An 18458-nucleotide genomic window follows, 5' to 3' on the forward strand; every position below is an offset into this window, starting at 1 on the left:
ATAGAGGCTTGAGGGGAAAGATTACGAACTTTCTTTTGGCCATGTTGAGCTTCAGCTGATGGCTGAACGTCCATGAGATGTCAGACAGGCCTAGATTTTAGCTAGGACAGAAGACAAGAGACAGTGGAGAGGCAGACCTGTGAGTCATTAGTGTAGATACAATAGTTGATATTTATTTATTTAAATTTACAAATAACTATAAAGATGCCTTTCCAAGTCCCTTGGTGCCTTAACACTCACTAATACACTTCAAACCTCAGCAACATTAAAATGATCACGTCAGCAGCTTAGCCAGCCACCTACAGAAGCTCCTTTCTTCCCCTTCACTATCTAAGAAGCGTACCCTCAGCCCTCTCCAAAAACCTTATCGAACAGGTGTCTTTTGCAGCGTGCCTGGAAAATAATCAGATTCTGACTATTTCAGACCAAGAGGGGGAGGAGATCCCAGAGTCTCTGAGCCCTCCCAGGGAGAGCACCCTGCCAGCCACCCCTCTCTTTCTTAACTAGGGGGATCCACTGGAGTGCCCCCGTGACTACAGCTGTGGCAGTAAAGCAGAGAGTGGGGCGATCCCTCAGGGAGGCTGGTCATATGCCACTGAGGGCTTTATCCAGGGGCAGTCAATTATTTTTGTGAAGGTCCAAAATGTCTTGGTTAAGGCATAATCAAGGTCCAGACTCCAGAGAAACATTTTCACACCACAATAATAGTAAGTGAATAGAAGGATTTTTTGGTCCATCGCAACGTGTCCGGAGGTCCAGATGTGGCCTATTGACGACCCCTGGGTCACACCCAAGACCTTGGTCTCCACGTAGAGACCCCTGGGCAGCCAGTGCAGATCCCCCAGCAGCGCTATGAGCTGTTCCCACCCGCCCCTTATGCGCCGGACTCAGACTCCCCCTGGCTTTCAGGTGCAGCCCTGAGGGGGCACAGGGGTGAGCGCCCCCCACCCCCCAGGCAGGGCCGCGAGCTCCTGGCCAGGCGCCGAGGTGAGGCGCGAGCCCACATCCCCTCGGAACCGCGGGGGTTGCAGCGCTTAGGTCCCGGCCGCGGCGGCCGGATGCTTCCCTCGCCCACCCCCGCCCGCGGGCCCCACCGCCCCGGCCAGCGAGCCGCGAGGGGCAGCGCGAGGAGGGGGGGCGGGGTCAGGGCTGGGCGCGGGCCCAGGGGCGGCCACGCCGCGCGGAGCTCAGGCCCCGAGGAGCGTCACCGTCACCGCTCGCGCCCCGGCCACGAGCGGCAGTAACGGTCTGGGGCCGAGCCCGGGGCTACGCGCCCCGGGCAGGGGACACCCGCCGGCCAGCGAAACCAGGGGGCCGGAGCCTGCCATGGCCCGAGGGCTCCCGCCATCCCCTGGCGGTGACCCGACTGTGCCATCCGGGCCGGGCCCCGCACGGCCCCATCTCCCCGCGCTCCGGCTAAAGAGCCGCCCAGCGAGCCTCGGGCTCCCAGGACTACAACTCCCAGCAGGCACCGCGCCCGCCTTCTCGGGTGGTGAAATCAGATGACAGGTGAGTAGCGCGTGAGAGTCTCGTGAGCCGCCCTCGGGAGGGGGTCGGGGTGTGGCGATGTTCAGTAACCAGCCCTGCGCCGCCATTGGAAGAGAGCATTCTGCGGGGTGAGTCCGCCTTCTGTGACTCTCAGCGCTCATTGGGTCTTGTCATGTGCCAATTTTTGAATTCCAGTCTTCATTGGAAGAGATGAAGTCGTGGGCAGGGGCCTCCGTGGCCGTTCTCACTGCCCATTGGACGCATAAGGGTAGAGAGGGTCGTTCTTGCTGTGGAATCGTCACCATTGATTGGGTGAGGAGAGCTTTGGGGGCCAGACGCCTTCTATCTCCACCTCTCATTGGGCAAAAAGTACCCGTGGGCGAGGCACGTTGGGCCGTTCTCATGTTCCATTGGGGAAATGGATCAGGGGCGGGGCCTGAGGCCAGTCCTTGTTGCCTAGCCTTAGCGCCCGCCCCTTACCCACTTCCTGCTTCCGGATCACCGGGTGGGACTGAGGGAGATACTGGGCAGGCAGGGGGTGAGCGGGCAGGCAGGAGCGGCGGGGAGACCTTCCCCCACTGATAGTCACGCCTGGGAAGGGGCTCCCGTTCCAATTAATGAATACCTAATTAGTTATTAATTTATGCGTGGTGAATATTCATGAACTCTTGTTAATAATTCATTAGGTGGGTAAAGGCCGGCGGCACGCGAGATTCCCCAGGGTGGGCGCACGTGGCGCGCACAGCATTGATGCGTGCAGCTCATTGAGCTGGGCTGGCACAACTTGGGTGCGTGGGGCTGGCCACGGGAGGTAGTGGCAAGGCACGTGGCCTCGTGGGTGGGTGGTGTAGACACCGGTGTCTGGGTGGGTAGGTAGCAACGGTGTGACGTGCAGCCTCGCAGATACTTCATGCCACACCTACCTCGCTGTCCCAGTGTCAGGTGAGTTTCTCCCTTTTCCCCAGTAATTTGTTTTCAGCATCTGTTAGCTATCAGTGTTATTGGGGGTGGTGAAAGCCTATGGGTGGGTGAATGTCAAGAGGATGGGCTGAGAAATTTATTGGGGTGCAGTAAGAGACTGGCTGTTGGGGATGTGTGGTTGGGGGATCCCAAGTGCTCTCAGGATGCCCTTTATAGTTTAGGCCAATTGAACCCTACTTTGTTACAGCTGTGAACTGGGATGCAGTTTCAGCAGTGCCATTGTCCTTAGTGGCCAATTTGTGGTTGGGGAGGTGACTACAAGGGCCTTGGGGTCTGCTGCTGTGTGGGAGTATTACTAGGTACCCATTGCACAGAGTCCCATTCTGGGAGCTGAAAGGCCGTGGCTGTCAGGCCATCTATCCACTCCTATATGAGGATATGGTGAATACTGAGGGAAGAAACACCCCCATGGTCTCCAGACTTGGGATGGAAGAAAGAGATGGAAGAAATTTGTAAAGGAGAAGGAACTAATGAGAGGAGAGGACAAGGTCACTGAAGACTCCTGAACCCAGATATTGGATGGATCCTAACACACTTTGCAGTCCTTATATAACAGAACTATCCAGTCACTGAAATGCAGCAATCTCTGGGTTGTACACAGTAGCTTAATAGTCACATGGCAACAGAACACAACAATTTGCGTTTTGTGTCAAGAAAGAAAGCAGAACTCCAAATTCAGTTGAATCTTCAGGGGGTATCTAAGGGAGAGGATATAATCCTCCAAGCTGGAATTTGACAAGAACACGGTGGTTAGCTCCCCTTCTGTGGCAAAAAAAAAAAAAAGTCATGTGATCTTTAATGGCCATGAGTGGCTCTGGCCCTGGGCTTTACATCTCAGCAAAAGTGGAAAAAATTGTGCCGCCTATTATAAAGCAGAAGGGGACACAGACAGGAAGTGAACAGTCTGGTGGGGATCGAGGAACTGGGTTTTGACAGTGGAAACTGTCTCCTGTTCAAAATCAGTCCTTGGGCCAAACTCATCCCCAGAGTGAGCCTGCTGCAGGTTGTAGTTACACTAGGTGTGAACCTGGCCTTTTCTGCATACATTGTTGCTACTGTGTCCTGCCTGAACTCTAGCTAAGGTCACTGGATTCTCTCTTCTGAATTTCCCCTCAACTGTTTTAGTCCTCACTTCCTGTCCTGAACTCTTGTATAGCATTGCTTGGTTCTGTTACATCGCTACTGTATTCCATCCGATATGGCTGCATTTCAGCTGTAGGAGGGTGTCCCATATACATGCAGTCTTCCGAGCATGTTGAGGTCTTTTCTGCATGAAGGATGCTAAAGTACCGGAAGGCAGTATTTTTATATCACTTTCAGTTTGACAACCACATGAATTAAATATGTACAAAGCAGCCAGCCAGAAAGGTCTTTGCTACTGTTGAGAGAGACGTGTGTTCTGAGCACGGGAGCCAAGAAGCCACGAGTTCTTATGCTGGTTCTGACTTGTTGTGTGCCTTTTTTAGGGGGCAAGTCACAAGCTATTTGTGCCTCAGTTTCCTCTTCTATACAATAACCTCTTCAGATTTACTTGTCCGCCATACACGCTGATCTAAGAGGTCTCACGATAGTTACAAGCTTTAGGGTATGTCTACACTAAAGCTGGAGGTGTAATTTCTAACTGATCGAGCTAGCATGCTAAAAGCAGAAGTGTAATTGTGGCAGTGTGAGCGGCAGGAAGGGGTAGCCACACCAAGTATGCTTCCCACCCAAGACCCTGGATACATCCTTGGGCAGCTAGCCACTCCCTCCTGCTCTCAGAACCACTGCAGTGTAGACAGTCCCTTAGTGGCAGACCTTGTAACTCTATGAATTCTTCAGTGTGGCTTTCACTATTCCCCTCATGTAACTTCACTATTCAGCAGTCTGGACCTTCCTTCTGTTAATTTCTTTGTGCTTTTGTAGCCCTAGCCTGATTTTTATAAAATTTTGGGTCAGTGTATTAATTGGTTTCTGTCAATGTTAGGATCTTTGTTGGGAGTTGTGGTTGGGAAGAGAAATCGACTGTGTGGCTGCTATTGAATGGCAAGTCATTGTCTGTTTCTCTGAGCAATTAGATCAATGTTTAAAGGATGTTTTTTGATTAAGACACAGGACTGTGTTGTTCAATATCTTCATTAATGATTTGGAGGATGGCGTGGACTGCCCTCTCGGCAAGTTTGCAGATGACACTAAACTGGGAGGAGTGGTAGATATGCTGGAGGGTAGGGATAGGATACAGAGGGACCTAGACAAATTAGAGGATTGGGCCAAAAGAAATCTGATGAGGTTCAACAAGGACAAGTGCAGAGTCCTGCACTTAGGACGGAAGAATCCCATGCACTGCTACAGACTAGGGACCGAGTGGCTAGGCAGCAGTTCTGCAGAAAAGGACCTAGGGGTTACAGTGGATGAGAAGCTGGATATGAGTCAACAGTGTGCCCTTGTTGCCAAGATGGCTTAACAGCATTTTGGGCTGTATAAGTAGGTGTGTTGCCAGCAGATTGAGGGACGTGATCATTTCCCTCTATTTGGCATTGGTGAGGCCTCATCTGGAGTACTGTGTCAGGTTTTGGGCCCCACACTACAAGACTGATGTGGAAAAATTGGAAGGAGTCCAGCAGAGGGCAACAAAATGATTGGGGACTGGAGCACATGACTTATGAGGAGAGGCTGAGGGAACTGGGATTATTTAGTCTGCAGAAGAGGAAAAATGAGGGGGGATTTGATAGCTGCTTTCAACTACCTGAAAAGGGGTCCAAAGAGGATGGATCCTAGACTGTTCTCATTGGTAGCAGATGACAGAACAACGAGTTATGGTCTTAAGCTGCAGTGGGGGAGGTTTAGGTTGGATATTAGAAAAAACTTTTTCACTAGGAGGGTGGTGAAGCACTGGAATGGATTACCTAGGGAGGTGGTGGAATCTCTTTCCTTAGAGGTTTTTAAAGTCAGGCTTGACAAAGCCCTGGCTGGGATGATTTAGTTAGGGAGAGGTCCTGCTTTGAGCAGGGGGTTGGACTAGCTGACCTCCTGAGGTCCCTTCTAACCCTGATATTCTATGACTGGAAACCTGGGCTTCTGGGTTGTATTTCCAGCTCAGCCATTGACTTATGTGACCTTACACTCGTCACCTCCGTGCCTCGGTTTCCCCATATGTAAATCAGGGGTGCCAGTCCTGACCTTGTGAAATTCAGTGCCTATAAAATACTTTCAGATCCTCAGTGGAAAGGAGCTAGGGAAGGGCAACATAAATTAATACAATTATTAGGATTAAGGAGCTTGAAATAGACAAAGCCTGACTAATCCTGGCCATTGTCCCCCACAAGCTCTTTACACAAGACCTGCAAAGACAATTGATTAGAATGATTCCATGTCTGTCTCTGATGACAGATGCCCCTTTGGGGTGCAATAAATAGTGGCTTATGCCTGAAACTGACCCTGGTTTCCATAGCTGGCCAGCCTAAAGCATGTTGGGTTCTGTTCTGGCCAAGCGAGTGCCAGTTAATGCACTCAGCAGCAAGATCTTAATACCCCAATGTAAAGTCAAGGAAGATTTGTAGATTGGGCCAGTGGTTTTGTGGGTCCCAAGCTGGCCCTGGCTGTACCCAAGGCTGGGCTTTGGAGTCTCCTGAGGATCTCGGAGATGTTCCTGGGCCTCAGCTCCTCCCCTTTGCAGCCATGAATGAAGAAGTGGCCAGTCACTGTCTTTTTGACCTTGAGGTTTGTGTGTTGGGGTGGGCATGAGGTGTTTGTGTTAATCCTTCTTGTGCCTGTCTCCATCTCTCTCTGCAATGGCACGTATGCAGAATGTTCCCGTCTCTCTGTGGTACCTGTACTGCGCTGCTAGTCCTTGTGGCCCTGGCCATAGTCGTGATGGCAGATCAGGAAGTGAAGCACTGCGATCTAGTAGGAGACCAGAGCAAAGAGTCGAAAAGAGAACAAGCCTTACTGAAGAAGCTGGAACCCCTGAGCTCCGTGAGGTACAGTGCATGCAACCCTCTGGCCCGCTGCAGGGACTGGGATATGGATCCTGTCCAGTCAGTCGAAGATTGGGAGAGAGTGAATGGCTCATAGGGCATTGAAGAATGGGACACTGGTTCTAACTAACCTGGGTGAGACAAATTTGATGGATCTTGTTCTGTTTCCTGGTGGGCAGGAGCCCACATCACAGAATCACCAGCACAATCAGCACTAATGGGCTCCTTTCATGGCAGTCTCAGCTGTCACTCTGAGGACTGAATGGGCCACAGTGACAGGATTCCCTTTTCCCTATAGAGGTTGATGCCTCCTGGCACAAGAATGAGATGGTAAGGGAGGAGCTTGCATTGCTGCTGTCCATGCTCTACCTCCTCTGGGGTTAACAGAGGAGCTCAGTTTCCAGAGACCCCACCAGTGGAGAGGTAGGGAGCAAGTGAGCTTACCTGAAAGGCAAGGCCTAGTTTAAGCCGTAATTGGGCTTTAGAAATGGATACAGTGTGGTGGGGTATTTCTGAATGTTAAAGATCTAATAACCTGTGTGGGATTCAATAAAGCAGCTGTCTGTTATCTGTCCCCTCTGCACAGCTTTGACAGCAACGTGACCTCGAGCCCAGAGGAGAAGTACACCTACAAGTTCAGGGTGTGCAGAGAGGTCGACAGCTCTTTGTCCCAATCAGGCCTGGTACAGATCAATTTAAAGGACCAAAAGCAAACAGTGGTGGGAAGAATCAATGAGACACAGGTCTTCAGTGGAAGTAAGACTCCCCTGAACCCTCCTCTCCAGCTCTGCCAGTCCACCTCGCTCCTGACCTGCAGCCCTCTTTGTTTTTTCTCTTGGCAGGTGACTGGATCATGCTGATTTATAAGGGGGGGGATTCGTATGGCAGCCACTGCCATGGTGAGAAGAGGAAGGCCATGATAATGATCTCTTGCAATCGGAAGACTCTATCAGTGAGTGGCCTGGGGGGACTGTGGGGCCAGGTGTAAAGGTTGAAGAGGAGTGCGTGGCTGTGAGGCAGGAGCGAATCCGAGAAAGATTGGGGAAGAGTGTCACTGTGGGTGCGGAGGCTGTGAAGCAGCCAGAGGGGTTTTACTTGTTCTGTCTAGTGGGTGTTGGGTCTCTGCACCAGTAATGGTTGTGCTGCCTTTTGACTGGCTTAGCAGGCAGCTAATAGGAGATGGCATGTTGTTTATTTTAGAAGTGTCTGAAATGGGACAGTTTGGGGGGGAGAGTGCTGGAGATGGCAGGCCAGGGTCAGCTGGGAGTCTCCGCATGTGAGAATTCCGGAGTGGGGGGATTACTGGAACCTTTGGCAAAGCTGGGAGCTTCTGTGCAAGTAGGGGGACTTATCTGTGTCTAGCTTGCTGTATGTTTCCTCTTCCCCACCCCCACCCAACCAGAGCGGCTTTACCTTGCTATCAGAAGAGAGGGAAAAGGAGCAGGAATGTTTGTACCTCTTTGAGATGGACAGCAGCTTGGCCTGCCCACCCGAGGACTCCCACCTCAGCATCGGGTCCATCCTGCTCATCACGTGAGTTACTGTAGGAGCCTGTCTGTTCTAGGGCTCCAGGTCCAGGCCTCTGTATCTGTTAGGAACATAGCACATGATATACCAGAACAGATCAGTGGCCTGTCTTGAATGTCCATGGCCAATGCTTGCTGTAACTCTGCCCTTGTGTAAGGTTTTTCATCCAATGGTCTACAAGAGCTTGACAAGGATTAAACCTCAGAATACCCCATGAGAGCGAGGGAAACGTTATCCTTTCCCCTGTTTTACAAATAGAAAAGTTGAGGCACAGAGAGAAGAGACTTGCTCAAGATTGCACAGCAAGTCAGTAGCAGAGCTGGGAATAGAATCTAGGAGTCCTAACTCCCAGTCCCCTGTGCTAACCATGAGACAGCACTTCATCTAGGCAATGCTTGGGATGGGTTTATGCATGCTGATCGACATCTGTGGTACCTTCTCTGCAGGTGTAGCTGCTATTTATGGCCCCATTTTCACTGAGCTGTTGGCTCCAATCCCAATCTCCAGCTGGGGAGAGGTTGCCTTCAGCTTCCTTTCACACTCCGGTTTCAACATTCTCCTCCAGGTTCGCTTCGCTGGTTGCAGTCTATATCATTGGGGGATTCCTCTACCAGCGCCTGGTGGTGGGAGCAAAGGGCATGGAGCAGTTTCCACATTTTACCTTCTGGCAGGATCTCGGCAACTTGATGGCAGTAAGTGAAAATCAGTGCAGATCCCCAATCCAGCCCAACTGTAAGGCCAAAAAAAAAAGGGGCAGCTGCCCCACACTCAGGGCCTATGATTTTTGTCAGATTGCACAAGCTTTATGCTCAGGGTGACTGTTCTTGGATGCGAGACCTCCCAAAGAGAACTCTGGTGCAGCAGGAAGCAGATGACTCATTTGAGGGCGGGCATTCCCCCCTTTGAGTCACTGCTGGCCTTAATGTTCCACCATGGTGTTAATGCTGGGGAAGGTACCATCCTGCAATTGCTGTATAAACCAGAGGCCCTGCCCAAGCATAGCCACCCTTTTCACATGGGGAGAGAGTAACCTTAGTGTCCGGCCAAATTCCAACAGGGAAAAGTTCTTTGCCTCCCTAAAATTCGCTCCCAGCAGTTACAGTCAGAGATGTTATTCTTCACTTACTGACCTACTATAATGTTGCCTGGTGCTATAAATCAGCTACCATGTTCCACCCAAGAAGTGGTTGGATTCAGGATTACTGACATTGTGTATTTACTCTTTGTAAAGAGTTCTGGGATCTCTCAAATACTTCAGTGATAGGTGCAATAGGAGAACAGAACAGGAGAAACATGAGAGGGACTGCTATTGTTTAGCATAATCTGTTGCATGTGGTCTGATCCCAGTACAATAACTTGTTTCTGCAGGACGGTTGTGATTTCATCTGCCGGTCTAAGCCCCAGAATGCCCCAGCTGCATACCGTGGTGTGGGTGATGACCAACTGGGGGAGGAGTCAGAAGAACGGGATGACCATTTGCTACCAATGTGATCAGGCATTAGACATCAGTTCCTTTTCTCCTTCCATCTCCCCCCTCTGCCACTCAATTAACCAGGTGTTACCTAACCACTTCTCTTTTCACGCTCTACTCTTCTGGTTTTCTTTAAATGATTTGCTTCTTCCACAGCTGGTGTGTCATCCCCCTGCTATCCCAGAATCCTCTATTTCAGAGCAGCACTGGCCCCAGGAGCATGTCCTCTGAATGTAATGCTGTGATTGGCTTATGCAGAGTGCTGTGCAGCTGGGAAGAATGGTATTTACCCAGGGTTCTGTGTGGCTATGAGATGGCAAAAGTGCTTATCCAATATTCAGTGCCTGGCAGGCCTGGGAGTCCCCTCAATGAGATCTAGAGAGAAACCCGGGGTGGGCATGAGGTGGGGGGAATCCTGATGTAGAAACCGCTAGAATTAGGGGGAGCATTTGTGTCTTCTCTGTAAGGTTTATTCAATCTGTGAAACACTGGATTTGCTTTTAATTATTTAAATGCACTTTCTGCTTTTTTTTGCTTCTGTGCTGTGACATAAGCAAAGCATTCACTGCTCGCCTTCTCCCTTTCCCCAGTGTAATCATAGCAGGGATCTCTCCCCTCTAGCCAGATCCTTAGTGGGGCTGGAGCAGGCAATAGCCACTTGGCAATCTTTCCTTTTCCTGATGGTAGCCTGAACTGAACAGTGCAGGCCAATTTCTTTTAGCTACCGCAAAAGGCCATCGCCAAATAACCTCGGTTTCACTAAACAGGGAAGGGGTGGTGGTGGTGCTGCTGAAGAACTAATAGGGGACAGGAAGATTTCATGACTTTTTCCTATTGAAAAGGGTCAAGGGAAATAGTGTCTCTTTTTAAACCTCCTTGGTTGCTGCGAAGCCAAATATAATGACATGCTGCTGAGCAAGAATCTGAAAGTGAAACTGACTTCCAGGGCGAAGGCAAGAGCCTAAAGACAGCAGAGTCACTTGATTTCTATTACAAGATTTCCTTAAGTAGAAATGTTACTACTAGTGCAGTTGGGAAATGTTTAAGATTATGATCCTGACTATGTCCTTCTAGGAAATGATGGTGTGAGTTAGCACAGTAATTGCTTTGCTGTGAAATAGTCTAGATTGTACTTTAACAAGGGGCACACATGTTTAAGTGAGCGCTGCTATACCAAATGCTGACACCAGGGTAACTGTCTCCAGTTGTTACATTAAAAAGCAATGTATTGAGGAAGCAAGGCCAGGCCCTGTGCTGTTCCAATGAGCAGGTGGACTGGGTTGGATGTGGCACTGCCCCTTATTGGGTGAGCTGTCAGATTCACTCTTTCAGAGCCATAGGTATGGAACAGGTTCGCTCTGTCTGTGGGTTGTTTCCATCCCTGCTCAGTTGTGCCACTAGGATGGTGCTTCTGTGCCCCCTGCTGGCTGGGGAAGTCAGAGCTGCAGTTTTCTGGGGCATTGGAGCTGCTCCCATTAGAAGACCAGCAGCTCCAGGTGACCATTATAGGACTCAAAGTCATTGGAATATTCAGACACCTTGATTTTTGTTTTTGTGGGGTGTGGGTGGGGTAACCTTTGTCAGTGAATAATAAGCCAGTCTCCTTCCCCAGGGGAGTTGCTGGCAGAGAGCTATCTAGTAGAGGACATAGTTGAACCACTTGAGGGAAGGGGATATATTTTTGTAGGGTGAAAAAACAGACTGCAAAGAGCAGGATGAGGCTTGTGTTCCCTATTCTCTGGAAGGGAGGCCTGCCCAGTAGGAAGTGGGCAGGGGAGGTGGGGTTTGAGGGGCAGAAAGCAGGTTTTTGGGTTTTTTTTTTTTTTTTTGGCTGGGCTTGGAGTAGGAAAATGTAGGTCTTACTTTCTTTGGCTTTTATTACTTTCACTAAATCTTTTCATAAGATGGGGAAATAGGAAGTCACTGAACTTGTTCTGTTACTGTTTTTCATGGTGTTGTTTAAATAAAATGCACATTTTTTGTACAAAAACACAACTTTAAAAATAAAATGACCCAAAAATACCCCTAAGCTCTTTATTGGTGCTTTTGAAATGATGGGAGCAGCGTGTGAGCGAACAGAGGGATGACATTCAGTGCCAGGCCTCTAACACCCTTCAGCTAGTGAGGGCAAAACCAACCCCCCTCCTGTAATGTTGTAAATTTAAGGTTAGAGAGTTTGTATTATGGACCTTAAACATGATATAAATGATCTGGCTTGAAACTTTCCAGCATTGGCCTAACTTTTCAGCTACTTCTCCATTGAGCTGGGAGGGGGCTATAACTTGACTGTTCTGGGGGGGGCTTGGAAATTACCTGCTTTCCTGGCTGCTTGAGATAGACTCATAGACTTTAAGGTCAGAAGGGACCATTATGATCATCTGGTCTGACCCCCTGCATGATGCAGGCCGCAAGACCCTTCCCTGGACTCTGCCGTTGAAGTCCCCAATCCTGTGTTTTAGTGACTTCAATCGGCTGAGACCCTCCTGCTGGTGATCCCTGCCCCATGCTGCGGAGGAAGGCGAAAAACCTCCAGAGGCTCAGCCAATCTACCCTGGAGGAAAATTCCTTCCCGACCCCAAATATGGCGATCAGTAATACCCCGAGCATATAGGCAAGAGTCTCTAGCCTGACCCTTGTTGGCCATTATGCTATTCATGTACCATTGCTTGGTCTTCCTTGGCTACTATGTTTTACCATTAAACCATTCCCTCCATAAACTTATCCAACTTAATCTTAAAACCAGACAGGTCCGTCGCCCCCACCGTTTCCCTCGGAAGGCCGTTCCAATATTTCACCCCTCTGACGGTCAGAAACCTTCGTCTAATTTCAAGCCTGAACTTCCCCACGGCCAGTTTATATCCATTCATTCTCGTGTCCACATTAGTACTAAGCTGGAATAATTCCTCTCCCTCCCTTGTATTAACCCCTCTGATATATTTGAAGATAGCAATCATATCCCCCCTCAGCCTTCGCTTTGTCAGACTAAACAACCCAAGCTCCTCTAGTCTCTTTTCATACGACAGGTTTTCCATTCCTCTGATCATCTTAGTCGCCCTTCTCTGCACCCGTTCCAGTTTGAGTTCATCTTTTTTAAACATGGGAGACCAGAACTGCACACAGTACTCCAAATGAGGTCTCACCAGCGCCTTATACAACGGAAGCAGGACCTCCCTATCCCTACTAGATATACCTCGCCTAATGCATCCCAAGACAGCATTGGCTTTTTTCACCGCCACGTCACATTGTCGACTCATAGTCATCCTGCGGTCCACAAGGACCCCTAGGTCCTTCTCCTCTTCCGTTACTTCTAACCAATGCGTCCCCATCTTGTAACTAAAATTGTTATTATTCATCCCCAAGTGCATCACCTTACACTTTTCACTATTAAATTTCATCCTATTTCTGATACTCCAATTCACAAGCTCATTCAAGTCTCCCTGCAGAATATCCCTGTCCTCCTCCGAGTTTGCAACTCCTCCCACCTTTGTATCATCCGCAAACTTTATCAGCCCACTCTTGCAATCGGTCCCGAGGTCAGTTATAAATAGATTAAATAAAATGGGTCCCAAAACTGAACCTTGAGGCACTCCACTAGTAACCTCCCTCCAGCCCGACAATTCACCCTTTAATACGACCCGCTGCATTCTCCCCATTAACCAATTCCTTATCCACCTCTGGATTTTCATTTCGATCCCCATGTTTTTCATTTTAACCAATAATTCCTCATGGGGTACTGTATCAAACGCTTTACTGAAATCCAGGTATATTAGGTCCACCGCATTTCCCTTATCTAATAAGTCCGTTACTTTCTCAAAGAAGGAGATCAGATTCGTTTGGCACGATCTGCCCTTTGTAAAACCATGCTGTAATTTATCGCATTTGCCATTAACCTCAAGGTCCTCAACTAGTTTCTCTTTCAGAATCTTCTCCAGCACCTTGCACACTACTGATGTTAAACTAACAGGCCTATAGTTACCCGGGTCACTTTTTTTCCCTTTCTTGAAAATAGGAACCACATTGGCTATTCTCCAGTCTAACGGGACCACCGCCAAGTTTACAGATTCATTAAATATAATTGCTAATGATCCTAGACTCTCATTGCCTGTAGTGGGTGGTACAAAAACCTGGCTAGCATAGGGGCCTTCTATAATCCAAGAGCAGCTTTCTGCCAAGAGAGTGACTTTCTCGCTCAGGTCCCTTCTGTTTCAGCTAAGCCCAAGCTGCTATCTGTATAGATTGTTCGGAACAGGCACCATCCCCTTAACCGGAACCCATGGCTGCCAGAGTCCTGTGCTCTTCCTCCTAGTTAAGTCTAAACAGACCCCTCACAGCTTGAATTGGAGGAATGTTTATGCCATGCAGTGTATTGGCACCTCTCATCTCTGCCATGTGCTCCAGAATCTAAGCTGTCCAAAAAACCCCCCCATAAACTTTAGTAGTTATGGGTTGGAAGAAAGCCTTAAATGTGAATGGCAGGTAACCAATACCACATTGCATGCTTCAATTTGCAGAGAGCATGCAACAGTAGCTTAGAAGTGGGAACTGGCCAGTTCTTACCGGTGAGGTGTTCCTGATGATACTGGATATGTCTACTATTTTTTGCTCGAAAAGAGGGAGGATCCTATTATTGTTGCTCCCTGATGACAGTTCATTTTGATGCTTGCTAGAGGGGAAGGAGAAAAAAATTGGTATGTCCTACTCAAACAGTAGAACGCAGCAGAGCATGTGAGTGCATTTGAACCCTACTGAAGGCTTTCACTTTGACCCCTGGGGAAGGTGGCTCCTCTGAAGATCTTCAAGCAGAGGAGGCTAGAAACAAATGTCACTTCCCCTCACTGTCAAACAAGATAAGATGGGCCTGTCTGTCACCATTAGTTGCTGGTGAATTTTATCGCAAATCTAGAACTTGCTAAATACTATCTCATTTTGCCTTTAGGGCCAGTCAGCCAATGGCACAGAAGCCAGCAAACAAAACTGTAAGCAGGAGAGTCTGTGTGGAAGTTTGGGGGAGGGAGGGTGTGGTGTTCGGGTTTTGGGGTCCCCCCCTTTTTCCTTGACAGGACTTTAGGTGGGAAGGCTACGACAGCTACAGAAGCAGCAGTAGTAGTAACTCAAGCAATAGAAGAGACAAGGAAGATGACCGGATATGGAAGCTACGGGCTGTACATAATCCTGGAGCAAGTACCTGAAAAGAGCTTCGTTTGTATAAAGTGCCACTTAATAGAGCTGATGGAAGAGAAGATCTGAGGTTTGGAGATGCAGGTGGGAAATATGGATGAGTTTCGAAGAGGATTTGAGCAGATGATAGAGCAAAGGCAAGATGATGCTGAAGGGAAAAGTTTAGACTAGCAAATGCAAGCTGGACTGAAGAACTCTAAGGCAAGACTGCTGGGTGAGGAAAGTGGCCAGTGGAAGCATGTGACTATGGGAATCAGGCAAAAGAAAAGACCGACTTGTGAAGAAGAAATAGAGCTCAGGAAGAGGTTTGCTGAGCAGGAAAATGAAGAAGGGGCACAGCAGGCTGTAACTGAAGAAGGGAGGACAAGGAAGAAGAAAAGTGGCTAGTCTTATTAGAAGGTGGGGAAGAACCAATGGAGATACCCAGAGTTCAGAGCCTCAGGAGGATGCAGGATGACTAGCCGATGATTGCAAGGGAGAATAAAAGATGAGGACTTGCAGCCAGAAAGAACAGGACAAAGGCACTAACACCAGGAAAAGGCAGGTCTACATGACTGACTCCCTACTAAGAAGAACAGACAGGCCTATCACCAGAGCTGATCCAGAGAACAGAAGGGTGTGCTGTCTGCCAGGAGCTAAGATACAGGATGTGCACCTGAGTCTGAGGAGGATCCTAATGGGAGCAGAAAAGAATCCACTGATTGTCCTTCATGTGGGAACAAATGATACGTTTCAGCGTGAATCTAGCTGTATCAAGGGAGTCTATGCCAGGCTGGGGAAGATGCTTGTGGAAACGGAGGCTCAGGTGATCTTCAGTGGGATTCTGACCCTCTCTAGTGGCGGAGAATGAAAGCAAGATAAGATTATGATGATTAGATGGCTCACGCAGTGGTGCTATAAGGAGGGCTTTGGGATGTTTGACCACGGGAAGGCATTCTTGGACAGAGGACTGTTCTCATGAGATGGACTCCACCTGAGTAGGGAGGGAAATAGACTTCTGACACAGAGGTTGGCACAACTGATGAAAAGAGCTTTAAACTAGGAACTCAGGAGACCATGGGGAGATGCTCATGGAATCTCCATGCCTGATTTTAACATTGAGAGGGAGGAAAATCAAGTAAAGGATACACTGCAGTGGTTAAAGGAACAGCAGTGAGTAGGAGAATGGACATTAAGAAGAAGGACAGTGCAGATATCAGTCAGATAAGCAATACTGGCAGTATGACTGTATCCAGTCAGGCGAGGAATGTGGGTGAAGCCAAGCAGCAACAAGTAAGATGTTTGTATAACAATGCAAGGAGCCTGGGTAACAAAATGGAGGAACTAGAACTACTGGTGCAGAAGTGAAACCAGATCCTATAAGGAAAAAAGAAACATGGTGAAATAATAGTTGTGGCTGGAGTACAGGGATTTGAAGGGTATGTGCTGTTCAGGAAAGACAGAAATAAAGGCTAGGGTGATGGAGTAACATTGTATATTAATGATGAGGTAGACTGCAAAGAAATTTGAAATTATGGAATGGATAAAAGTCTGTTTGGGCCAAAATCAAACTCTGGGGAAGAAAGCTACTAGGGGTTCCCCTGGGATAGTGCTTGGGATATGCTACAGCTCACCAGGATCCAATTTGGATATGGATAGAGACCTCTTTAATGTTTTTAATGAAATAAATACTATTGGGAATTGTGTTGTTATGGGAGACTTTAACTTCCCAGATATAGATTGGAAGACAAGTGCCACTAATAATAGGGCCCAGATTTTCCTGGATGTGATAGCTGACATTTCTTTACTCAATAGTCGCTGAACCAACAAGAGGAGATGCGCCATTTTAGATTTGGTGGTGTTAAGCAGTGAGGACCTTATCGAAGAATTGGTTGTAGAAGACAACCTTTGTTTGAATGATCATGAGCTAATTCAGTTTAAACTAAATGGAAGGATAAACAAAAATAGTTCTGCAACTAGGTTCCTTGACATCAAAAGGGCTACCTTTAAAAAAATTAAGGGAATTAGTTAGGGAAGTGGACTGGATATCTCAAGAATCTGAATAGTGGAGGAGGCTTGGAATTACTTTAAGTCAAAGCTGCAAAAACTGTCTGAAGCCTGCATCCCAAAGGGAAAAACTTCATAGGGAAAGGTTGCAGACCAAGGTGGATGAATAAGGATATCAAACAGGTGATTAAGAAAGCAGAAGGCCTACAAGGATTGAACGATGGGATGGATCAGCAAGGAAAGCTACCTCTTGAAGGTCAGAAAGTGTAGAGATAAAACGAGAACTGCCAAAAGCTAAGTAGAGTTGGACCTTGCAAAAGGAATTAAAACCAGTAGTAGAACGTTCTATAGCCATATAAAGAAAACAAGGAAAGAAGTGGAACCACTAAGCACTGAGGATGGGGTAGAGACTAAAGATAGTCTATGCATGGCCCAAACACCTAAACAAATACTTTGCTTCAGTTTTTAATGAAGCTAGTGAAGAGCTATGGGGTAGTAGCACAGTGACAAACAGGAATGAGGATATGGGGGTAGAAATTACCACATCTGAGGTGGAAGTCAAACTCAAACAGTTTAATAGGACTAAATCAGGGGGCCCAGATAATTTTTCATCCAAGAATATTAAAGGAACTGGCACATGAATTTGAAAGCCCAAGAGCAAGGATTTTTAATCTGTAAATTTAGGGGTCATACCCTATAACTGGAGAATTGTTAATATAGTTCCTATTTTTTAAGAAAGGTGGGGAAGTGATTGGGGAAACTACAGGCCTGTTAGTTTGACCTCAATTGTATGCAAGGTCTTGGAACAAATTCTGAGAGAGAAAGTAGCTAAGGATTTAGAGGTTAAAAGTAATTGGGATAAAATACAACATGATTTTACAACAGGTAGATCGTTCCAGAGCAACCTGATCTTTAAGATAACTGATTTTTTTAGACAAAGGAAATGCAGTAGATCTAATCTACCTGGATTTCAATAAGGCATCTGATACAGTTTCACATGGGGAAATTACTAAATTGGAAAAGGTGGATAAGGAACTCCTTTAAGGGGTCATACTGAAAGGTGAACTGTCAGGCTGGAGGGAAGTTATTAAGGGAGTTCCTGAGGGATCAGCCTTGGGACCACTCTTCTTTTTATTACTGACCTTGGCACTAAAAAATGGGGATGCGATTAAAATTTGCAGATGACACGAAGTTGGGCAGTATTGCCATTATGGAGGAGGACCAGAAAATCATACCAAAAGATCTGGATGAGCTTGTAAACTGGAGTAATAGAAATGGAATTAAATTTAATAGCACAGTGTCATGCATATAGGGGCTAACAAGAATTTTTGCTATAAGTTGGGGATGTATCAGTTGGAAGTGACAGAAGAGGAGAAAGACCTGGGTGTATTGGTTGATCACAGGATGACTATGAGCTGTCAATGTGATGTGGCTGTGAAAAATGCTAATGCAGTCCTAGGATACACTAGGCAAGGTATTTCCAGTAGAGACATGGAAGTGTTTCTACCATTATACAAGGCACTGGTGAGACTATCTGGAATACAGTGTGCAATTCTGGTCTCCCATGTTTAAGAATGATTAATTCAAACTGGAACAGGTGCAGAGAAGGGCAACAAGGATGATCTGAGGAATGGAAAACCTACCTTTGGCTGTTAGTTTAGCCTAACCAAAAGAAGGTTGAGGGGAGATATGATTGCCCCTCTGATGCATTTATAGAGAGAAAATGCCAGGGAGGGAAAGAAATTAAGTTCAGTGCCACTGTGGACACAAAAACAAATGGATATAAACTGGCCATCAATAAGTTTAGGCTTGAAATTAGGTGAAAGTCTAACAATCAGCGAAGTTCAGCCTTCCAAAGGGAACAATGAGGG

The 18458-nt window shown here is 47.6% G+C and overlaps 1 protein-coding gene across 2 annotated transcripts; it reads left to right on the forward strand.

The window, feature by feature from the left end:
• Positions 1-1183: 1183 nt before the first annotated feature.
• Positions 1184-11445, forward strand: M6PR (mannose-6-phosphate receptor, cation dependent). Of its 2 annotated transcripts, none has more exons than XM_054040336.1 (7): positions 1184-1509; positions 6255-6428; positions 7012-7181; positions 7268-7377; positions 7828-7958; positions 8518-8644; positions 9321-11445. In XM_054040336.1, exons 2-7 carry the CDS (start codon positions 6256-6258, stop codon positions 9441-9443), a joined length of 834 nt encoding a protein of 277 aa, XP_053896311.1. In that variant the 5' UTR covers positions 1184-1509; position 6255; the 3' UTR covers positions 9444-11445. The 2 variants fall into 2 exon arrangements, with proteins under 2 accessions (XP_053896311.1, XP_053896307.1); XM_054040332.1 differs by lacking the exon at positions 1184-1509 and adding an exon at positions 1990-2430.
• Positions 11446-18458: the final 7013 nt, after the last annotated feature.

This window comes from Malaclemys terrapin, chromosome 1, assembly GCF_027887155.1.
Source record: "Malaclemys terrapin pileata isolate rMalTer1 chromosome 1, rMalTer1.hap1, whole genome shotgun sequence".
Taxonomy (NCBI): Eukaryota; Metazoa; Chordata; order Testudines; family Emydidae; genus Malaclemys; species Malaclemys terrapin.

Bases quoted from the DNA above. Each gene is read 5' to 3' on its own strand.
- M6PR (XM_054040332.1), top strand. From the start codon at position 2,399: ATGCCACACCTACCTCGCTGTCCCAGTGTCAG. The intron at 7,378-7,827 runs GTGAGTGGCCTG...CCACCCAACCAG, and splicing joins GCAATCGGAAGACTCTATCA to AGCGGCTTTACCTTGCTATC. The intron at 8,645-9,320 runs GTAAGTGAAAAT...TTGTTTCTGCAG, and splicing joins ATCTCGGCAACTTGATGGCA to GACGGTTGTGATTTCATCTG.